The 10702-nt window shown below is 42.7% G+C and overlaps 1 protein-coding gene across 1 annotated transcript in view; it reads left to right on the forward strand.

Annotated features, from left to right (window-relative positions):
- The window catches only part of LOC147026879 (5-hydroxytryptamine receptor 3A-like), a 29674-nt gene extending 26325 nt beyond the window's left edge, over positions 1–3349 (forward strand). Inside the window, exon 8 of the mRNA XM_085882759.1 lies at positions 3046–3349. Coding sequence (XP_085738885.1) covers positions 3046–3185 — 140 coding nt within the window. The 3' untranslated portion in view covers positions 3186–3349. The remainder of the gene's footprint in view (positions 1–3045) is intronic.
- Positions 3350–10702: the final 7353 nt, after the last annotated feature.

Consider the following 10702-nt stretch of genomic DNA (forward strand, 5'->3'; position numbering starts at 1 on the left):
GCAAAATATGATTATAGTTTATCCCAAAATACTTTTAAGGTGTCCCAGAAGAAAGCATCACTTTGTGGAAATATCACTCCTTTAAATTGCCCACTGAAGGAGGGCTGAGATGGGCACTCCCATCCAGAGAGCAGGGGTGTGTTGAGTTACCAAGCAGCAGATAGCACTTGCCAAGCCAGCCATTCCTGAGCAAAGGTTTTGAGTGGAGTGCTTGCTGGAGTGTTTAGGCCACTTGGCGAATGCTCTACAAGAAAGGAGGGAACTGAACACACCCCAGGAGTGTCGATGCTCATGTACGTATGTATATGAGGCGCCGCGAGGAGGAGTGATGTATGGGCCACATCGACCATTTTGGAGTTAATGCCATATAGCACTATTTTAACCCTTACCCTATCATCTGAGACTATCATCATCATATCATTAAAAAATGTCGCTTTCATCACTCCTCCTCGCCGGGCCTCATATATATATATATATATATATATATATATATATATATATATATATATATATATATATATATATATATATATATATATATATATATATATATATATATATACACGTGACTGCATATGCCAACTTTTATCTACTGACACACTTCTGGGGGAGCACCATTTTTCTCCCTCCCACCCCTGCCCCAGTTTTCTTTTCCCTGGGCATTGTGGTGAAATATGCTGGCAAGATCTAAATCAGATATAAAATGGGCCCCTCGTGCCAGAGCTTGAAGATCGGCATAAGTTTGTGGACCACAAATGGAACGGTGCCTAAAAAAAAATGTCATGACACCCTGACGTGTCATCTCACTTCAGGCTCTTTTATGTTTGAGCCTGAAGCTCTCTGCTCTTTTCTGTTTGATTCAAAATTGTTAGAGTAGAGCTTTGCATTTTCTGTTGTTGAGGTGTGTGTGTGTGTGTGTGTGTGTGTGTGTGTGTGTGTGTGTGTGTGTGTGTGTGTGTGTGTGTGTGTGTGTGTGTGTGTGTGTGTGTGTGTGTGTGTGCTGCTGCTGCTGCTGATTGACCAGAGCATTCCAAATTATTCAAGATGGTACTCACTCTGTCAGGCAGACAGCGATTCAGAAGTGACGCCAGCTTGGAAGTTTTAATGTGGGATCAATGGGGAGATGTGGGGCGTAGAGGGGTCAAGGTGGTGGAGATTATGCAGAGAAGGAGGCTGGAAGTGTTGTGTGTGCAGGAGGCCAAATGAAAAGGAGACAGGGTGAGGAGTTTGGTTGGAGGATACAAGCTGTTGCACATGGGTAGGGATGAAAGGATTAATATTGTGGGAATAGTCGTATCGGAAGAGATCAGCAAGCAGGTGGCCAGAGTGGAAAGATGAGAAGCATGGATAGTTATGGCATAGGTGGTGATACAGAGGAAAATGGTTTGTGCTTTGTTGATACATGTGCCACAAACGGGAATGACTTGGGCGGAGAAGCAGGAATTCAGGGACGCACTGGAGATGATGATGGGATTGGTTGAGCTGGACGTGGTGCTGTGAATTGTGGGGGACTTTAATGCCATGTGGGAGTAACGGAGCAGGTGAAGAGGAATGGGTTTGTAAATTTGATTGGGGAATGAGGAACAGAGAGGGCCGAGAGCTGGTGGAGCTGGTAGCGAGGAATGGTAGCTATGTTCACAATGAGACAGCTAGTGGAGAGAGGGTGGATGTGCAAGGTGAAATGGTGTTGGGATTTTTGGACCTGGAGAAGGCTTATGACACTGTCCCAAGAGATATGGCAACACTGAGATGGATGCGAGTACCGGAAACAGAAGTTAGGTTGGTGGAAGTGATGTACAAGGGAGTGAAGAGGAGAGTTTTGGTTGGTCCTACGATGTCTGAGGAGTTCAGAACGAACATTGGTTTGAGACGGGGAAGCACTCTCAGCCCACTCATATTTATCATGGTGGTGGAGTTGGTAAGCAGCTGGTAAGTAAACATGAGGGGTATTCTGAGGAGTGGATGTTGTACATGGACGATCTCGTGGTTGTGGTCCAGAGTAGGTGGGAGAGGCAGGAAGTAATGGGGGAGTGGAAGTAGGCATTTGAGAAAAAAGGGCTGAGGATGAGTATGGAGAAAACAGGTGATGTGGGTCGGGCAACAGAAAAAATAAATGAATATCAGGTTAGAGGGGAAGGACATCAGACAGGGAAATAGGTTTAAGTATCTGGGAGGAATGGTTCCCAGGGATGGTAAGTCGGAGGCAGAGGTGCGTATGAGGATTCAGGTGGGTCCAAATAGCATGGAGGAGGGTGGAAGGATTAATGGCAGACAGAAAGATGTTGAGGAGATTGAAAGGTAAGGTTCTGATGTCGTGTGTAACGCCAGCCTACCTTTACGGTCCAGAAATGGTGGCACTGTTTTAGAGACAACAGGGGCTACATGTTTGTGAGAACAACTGGGTCAGGAGGATTGCATTAGTGAAGAGGGTTTCTAGAAGGAGTGTGCATGAACTGAGGGAGAAGATTGGTGTGCAGATGAGCTTGACAGGGAGATTAGAGAAATGCTGGCTGAGGTGGGGCGTGCACTTGGTGCGGAAGGGGGAAGAGAGAATGGTGAAGAGAGCAGATGGGTTGAGGGAACAATGCAGGAGGAAAAGAGGTCGACCACCATTGAGATGGGAGGATTGTGTGAGGAGGGATATCAATCAGGTGAGAGTGGTTGGAGAGTGGTGAGATTTGTCTGAGGCCAGAAGGAAGTGGAGGAGTATCATGGCCGAGGCATGGCGGAAGCTTGGTGCCCTTGGACGTCACCTCTCATAAATGCAAGATGAGGAGCGTGTGTGTGTGTGTTTTTAGATAGTTTTTTTTGTTTGTTTTTTTTCAAGTATGTACATAAAATATGATCCTGCTCAATTACACACTTAATGGTCTATTCGAGCTTCCTCTGCTGCATGAAGTTATCGATGCCTGATACAAAAATGATTCACACACTACCATTGCGCACCATTTTACGGCCTTCCCTGCACACATGTGCACACAAATTGCATTTTCTGGATCATTTGATTGTTCTAAATGGGTAAAAACGTTCAGGATGTTTTCACAGGTTTGGATGAGGATGAGATTCGACAGAGAAAAGCTGCGAAGATGGATAATTTCTTCTTTTACATCTACACTGGCACCATTGTCCTGCTGGGCACTGTTATCGTAGTACTGTGGGCAGATTATAAAGACGTAAAGGCCTGAGATGCTTCTCAAGTGAAATGCAAGCTCCAGTTTAACCCTCTGAGAGACATGTAATCCATTTGGATTTTAGGTTCTGTTTCTAAATATTATCAAAGTCGTTTAGAGATTTGCACCTGTACATGTGCCATCCTATATCTATCAATAAAGGAGATTTTTTTTTCGTCCATGCCAAGCTCATTTCAAAATAAATTTGTTTGGTGATGTTATGTGAGTTGCAATGTTCAAACCCCCTTTTCCAGCTGTATAGCCTGTATTATAATATGTTGTGCCTTGGCAAAAAAGTGGATTTGATGGTCATAAACGAATATCAGCCATATCTAACCACATGGTAGGTGAGAAGTTGGCCTTTTTGTCTTGGATTTTGTTTCGATTGTGGTGTGGGCATACACGTCAATGGGCAGGTGGTCTTTGGAGTAGTAGGATGCACAACCACATGTCATTAAACTATCATGATTGATTATAGTGAGTACAGTAATTTCAAATAAATAATGAGTATTATACTGAACCAAAGGATTGAGGTATGTGTAGGTGTGTCGTTGATTGCTAATTCCACATTCGGGTTTCAAAATGTCGAATGGAGCATTTCCAGATCTCAAAGTATCCGTGTATGTGTGTGTGTGTGTGTGTGTGTGTGTGTGTGTGTGTGTGTGTGTGTGTGTGTGTGTGTGTGTGTGTTCGTGCGTGCATGTGTCGACTTCTCCAATGCTCTTCTAGCTGAAGAAGGCTCAATAAAGCAACTATGAAAGGCAAACACAGTGTCAGCCCTTTCCTGTTCCAAAACCTTCCCAGAGGTTTTTCACAGCTGTAAAGACGTTCACAAATCGTACATACATGAGAATCCCAATGCATGGGAAGTATGGGAGGAGTAAATTTATCTGTATAATCTTAGCCACCTGAGTTATTTGATTAGGTGAGAGCTAATTGGTTATTCCCTTCATTCACAGGTGAGAGATGTGAGTGTGTCTTTGTGTTTCATATACTGTATATGTGTGTGTGTATATATATATATATATTTATTTATTTATTTTAAAATGTGTGTGAATGCAAGTTCCTGATGTTGACTGCTATCTCTACATGTGGGTGGGTTTTTGGAGATTGAATGGAGACCGACCAGGTCTCAAAGTGTGTGTGTGTGTGTGTGTGTGTGTGTGTGTGTGTGTGTGTGTGTGTGTGTGTGTGTGTGTGGGTGTGTGTGTGTGCGTGCGTGTGTGTGTGTGTGTGCGTGCGTGTGTGTGTGTGTGTGTGTGTGTGTGCGTGCGTGCGTGTGTGTGTGCGTGTGTGCGTGTGCGTGTGTGTGCGTGTGTGAAAGAGATATGTGTGGGATCACATATCAATATGTGTGTATATAATAATGCAGTTCTGCGAAACCGTCACTCCTCAAGGCAATGGCAGACAACATATAAGCCTTATTCAGATGACGTCACCGGTCACGTGACTGTGGCAGCTCCGCCATATTGAGTGGCAAGAAAGTATTACCGCGTCCATAACAACTGATAGTCTCCACTTCAACTACACCGTTATTTCCAAGCAAGGGATTTTTTTTCTGCAAATGGGTAAGAGTTGTTGTGTCCCGGGATGTACTCAGCGATATACCAAAGGCTCTGGAGTGCAGTTTTACCGCTTTCCCGCCGAAGTACACCGACGAAATCTTTGGATATCGGTTCTGAGAAGACAAAAATGGCGACCTGGTGAACATGACTGGTTGTGCGGCCTTCACTTTGTCTCCGGTATATAACTAATTTCTGATACGTTATTTCAGTAGTTGTCATTAAATAGCTGGTGGTTACAAAATATTGTCTGATTTGTATCATTAAAATGCATGATATCCCTTGTTTTGTTGACAGAAATGAGATAGGCGACATCGCCTTTCTAACAGCTGTCTAACGCGCACAGTTCTGAGTTGTTTCACTACAGAAAGTCACATCGATATGTATAATACATCAACTACTAGTACGTGGAAATATCCACAGCAGCGTGGCATTACACCGGATGTTTGTCATGGAAAAAATATAATGTATCTGTAAGAAAACTGACGAACGAAGATTTTCTACAAACGTAGACAAGAGCTTCACTTGAAATTAACTTGTGGCAGCAGTCAGGTTAAAAAATGTGACGCTGGTTGCTGAACAAAACAAGCAACAACGGTAATACAATAATAGTGAAATGAAAGAAAACAGGCTTACCTTTACCTCACGATAATACTGTTCTTGTCAGCTTTCGTCGAGATTATGTCACTAACAAACCCGGCGACATAATACGAGTAAGCGTCCGTCCTCTTGAAGGCTTTCAGGCTGGCGTGAGTGTCAGGACTCGGCGTTTCAACGAGGTAAACACAGATGTCAGGGAAAACGATTTGAGGCCAAAATTTCCTTTCTGTTGTCCATTTATCCTTTGAAATAATATAAGGATCTTCACTTAGACCACACAGCTTCAGTTTTTTGCAGTACCTCTTAGAAATAACATCTAATCCATGGAAATAGCCCAGAAGTTCGCGTGACACGTGCGTGCGTGGTAGCCATGGTTTTTTTTTACCACTCAATATGGCGGAGCCTTGCCTTCCGCTGTGACGTCACTCGCTTAGTCCAGAGGGTCAATTGGAGTACCAAGACAGTTATTTCATTCGTGTCCGTTTTATATAGCTCTTCCCTCATCTCAAGTGCGCTTATGTGACAAAATGCGTTGCGAGAGCTTGCAGGTAGGTCTTATCCCCATCCTTTAGTCTCTTATATATTTTACTTTCCTTCACACACGATCTCTCCATCACGCAAACACACATGCCACAGTCTCAAGCAACAGGAGCACCTCATTAGCATATGATGCCATAACCCCACTCAAGCCACACGCTATTCTCAAACTGACCTCAGACCTTCGTCGTGCTCTAACCTCAATGCGACCACATTTATACAGCCATCGCACGCAACACTTTCATAATAATCCCCACATCATCAGACCTCAGTTCAAACTCACCTACACGCACCATTGACACCACAATCTTGACGACCACCATCACCACCATCATGAAATCGCCACACTACAATCGCTACACTACACCACCGTTGCTATCACTCAACCACCATCACCATCAATGACCACCACCTTCCTCTGGACCAGCAGGAGACAAGGGAGTGGCCCGTACCCTTTTAGATACTCGGGGCTGGACGTTCTGGCATCAAGCTTGGGGGACAAGTGTGCGCTGGGTGCAGTTCAACACTGTGAGGACAGCCCCAACATTCCGCTCAACTGCAGCCCTCATTTGGTGTCCAGCACATGTTCGTGGCCGGAGAGCACCGCCAAATGCCCTCGTGCTATGTTATTCTAGGAGCTCCGTCACGGAATGGAGTTTAAAGCAAATGCGGCCATTTTCGGTGAGAAATCCTCATCGGGGCAGGGCTAACACAGTGGTTTGAGTCTACGCGCCAATGAGGGTGCAGGGAAACACCTATCGTGCTCCGCCTGTTCCGCTCTCAAGTGCTGCCCTAGGAGAAATATGAAAGAATGCTCTTCTCTGGCCCACCCGCCTCTCTCATCTGGCCCACCGGCTCTTCTTCTGCCTATTTTCTCCCGCATGCCCCACTCACTCTCCCGTTTGGCCCGCCTCTTTGTTCTTGAAGTTACGGACCAAAATGGAGTCCATGACCGAGCAGTAGAGCCAGATGGAGTGCAATGAGATAGGATTAGCATTTACACGTACAGACCTCTTTACGCTCACATTAAGGCTATTCCTCTCACGCATTATTTTCTTTGTTTACAAAACCCCCTGACCTACATCTTTACAACTCATCTGCCAATCATTGCACCTCCTCCAACCACACACAGTAGACACCCCAATTCCCCCCCTCCTCCCATTTCCCCCTCCTCAGCAACTGGGTTGCATTGGTCCGTCAATTGCGCAAGGGAACAAAAGCAGTCGCAAACACCTCGTTCTCTCTCTCTCTCTCTTTCTCTCTTTCTCTCTTTCTCTCTTTCTCTCTTTCTCTCTTTCTCTCTTTTTTTCTCTCTCTCTCTCTCTCTCTCTCTCTCTCTCTCTCTCTCTCTCTCTCTCTCTCTCTCTCTCTCTCTCTCTCTCTCTCTCTCTCTCTCTCTCTCTCTCTCTCTCTCTCTGCGCTCTAACTTTCCTCGGGTGTGTGTCTGATGGTACCTGTCACGTTTATAGCATTATTAAGATTGTAGAAGTTCATTATCGGATTAGCTCTGCACCAAGTCCTCTTTTGTGAATATTTTCATTCTCTTGTTAATAATAGACCTGTGTTATGAATATACCCAGCTCAAAGCATCTTTTCACTGTTGGTCCAGCACACTCCGCTTACAGTAGAGCTGGGAAGTTCTGCCGCATGTAATTTGCTCTGATGAGCCGGTAAGTACAAACGGCTCCACTCAGCTGCACCTGATCCGTTGAGTAGAGTACACATCAAGAGCACAAGACCCCCCCCCCCCCATTTGTTGCAGCCATCCATATGTAAGGTATCATGTGAGGTCGTGTAACCCTGCAGGATTGGCAGTACCAATTGGCACTCATGGTTGCTTAGCAACCTACCAGGGCATGAACTTATTCATGCCATGCCCATGGCCTCAGGACCTGGTGTTCAGTAGGAACCCAAACGCTTCCCCTCGTGGTCAAGCTCGAACCCCGGATCCGTAACAATATGTATAATGTGTATGATCACATATCAATATGTATGTATATAATATTGTTACGGTTCTAGGAACCGTATGCATACAAACATACAGGTGCCCTAAAGTTAGTTTTGCCATTAAGTATATGTGTAGATAGAATCCCTCCTTGTGTTTAGTGGGAAATCAAAGGGGTGTGTTGCGATGTTTTTTTAGTTAGATTAATAAATATTTATATCCCCTCCATTATGAACCACAGTACCTTCCTCTCTCATGGGCTGAACAAACGCTTGTTCGCCTACTCGCCCCAACCGGCGACTCGCTGTCCGAGGCAAAATCCTCTTGCAGTAGTTCCTTTTTGGTGAGTCCGCACGTGTGGAGTGGGCGGGCTTCCCGGTATGGCCGAAACCCTACCCAGAAAGGGTGGACCCATGGAAGCCCTGTCCAATCAAGGCGGACAGTGACGTCAGCTTCAACAAGGCCCTCCCCGCTGAGGGATATCTATAAATTACGTGGGGGGCTGAGAGAGTGGAGTGCAGGGAGTGTTGGAGTAAAGAGCGTTGGTTGAGGAGCGTTGGGGTGCTGAGAGGGAGAGCGAGTGAGTTGGAAAGTGAGTCCTCTGGCGAGCTGGAAAGTGAGTCGTCTTGGGAGTAAGCTGGAAACCCCGATCCCCACCTCGGACTCCGCTTTACTCGACCTGGGCCCCTTCACCGACACGGTCTCCATGCGGGTGGCCGTGGACCGAGTCGCATGACCATTGCCAGGTGCCGCACCACAGAGCATTCCTTTCCCCGGAACTCAGGTACCAAGAACTGTGACCTCAACTCCCTCCCTCCCTGGCTGAAAAGGTCCTTTGCATACAACTGGGTTTATTTTGTCCGAGTGTGTGTCTGAGTGTGTGGCACCATCTTTAAGTAGAAACTGTATAAGTTATTCCAACCTTGTAAATCTTGCCTGTATTATTCTTGCGACAAGTCTGCTCTGTGTCTGCTTTATAAGTTTCTGTAAAATCGTCACACTACATCTCTCTCATCTTCCCCTGCATAACACCCCAATAAACCGTTATGTTATCCCCAATATGTTACCTGTACCACATAACTTTCCTCGCTTTATTGTAAATAAATTATTGTAGAAATGTTCCCAGTTCGTTTTTGTCTTTTCCTCCATTGGTGCAGCATGGCTCGGATCTAAGTTTTCAGCCGGGTCTTTATCCCCGATAATCTGTTAATCCGAGCCGGTACATTCTTGGAGGGTCCGCTCGGCTGCATCCGAACCAGAAAGGGAGTTGGTAGTTGGTAGAGTGATCCGGTTCGGGTAAGACTACCGAGGGCGTGGTTCACCGGTAGATGACACCGCGTGGTGAATTAGGTAAATTGGTTCGAGACAAAAAGACCCTATGCTACACGGTGGATGTATTGGCGTCCACGGTTGGTTAAGCGACCCGCCGCCTCACAGAATTATCTGGAGCGATGGCCTACAATTCCGGAGAGTCTTGTGGGAATCGACGTAACTTTTCCCACCTCGTGGTCGTTCTTGCCACCGGACCCCGGCCCGCAACAATATGTATATTGTATAATGTGTTTGATCACATATCAATATGTGTGTAAATAATATGTATATTGTATAATATGTGTTTGATTACGTATCAATATGTGTGTATATAATATTTGTATGATCAAATATATCAATATGTGTGAATATAATATTTGTATGATCAAATATATCAATATGTGTGAATATAATATGTATATTGTATAATATTTGTATGATCAAATATCAATATGTGTGTATATAATATGTATATTGTATAATATGTGTTTGATCACATATCAATATGTGTGTATATAATATGTATATTGTATAATATGTGTATGAACACATATCAATATGTGTGTATATAATATTTGTATGATCAAATATATCAATATGTGTGTATATAATATTTGTGTGATCAAATATATCAATATGTGTGAATATAATATTTGTATGATCAAATATATCAATATGTGTGAATATAATATGTATATTGTATAATATTTGTATGATCAAATATCAATATGTGTGAATATAATATGTATATTGTATAATATTTGTATGATCAAATATCAATATGTGTGTATATAATATGTATATTGTATAATATGTGTTTGATCACATATCAATATGTGTGTATATAAAATGTATATTGTATAATATGTGTATGAATACATATCAAAATGTGTGTATATAATATTTGTATTATCAAATATATCAATATGTGTGAATATAATATGTATATTGTATGATCAAATATATCAATATGTGTGAATATAATATGTATATTGTATAATATGTGTATGAACACATTTCAATATGTGTGTATATAATATTTGTATGATCAAATATCAATATGTGCATAGAATATGTATATTGTATAATATATGAATTATCACATAACAATATGTGTGTGTATATAATATGTATATTGCATAATATGTGTAACGTGTATGAACACATAGCAATTTGTGTGTATTTAATATTTGGATGATCAAATATCAATATGTGTGAATATAAATGTATATTGTATTATATGTGAATGAACACATATCGATATGTCTGTATATAATACTGTATTTGTGTGATCAAATTTCAATATGTGTGTATATAATATGTATATTGTATAATGTTTGTGATCAAATAGCAAAACGTGTGTGTTTGTATACATATATATATATATATATATATATATATATATATATATATATATATATATATATATATATATATATATATATATATATATATTATGTGTATAATAAAATATCAATGTGTGTGTATATAATATGTGCAATCGAATATATTAAGGTCATTCTAACCTCTCACTGACTGATATTAATGTTCGGTACCTTCTGGGTGACGTGGAAAGC

Source organism: Eptatretus burgeri, chromosome 5 (assembly GCF_056783735.1).
Source record: "Eptatretus burgeri isolate ZD-2024b chromosome 5, Ebu_testis_v1, whole genome shotgun sequence".
NCBI classification, from domain to species: Eukaryota; Metazoa; Chordata; class Myxini; order Myxiniformes; family Myxinidae; genus Eptatretus; species Eptatretus burgeri.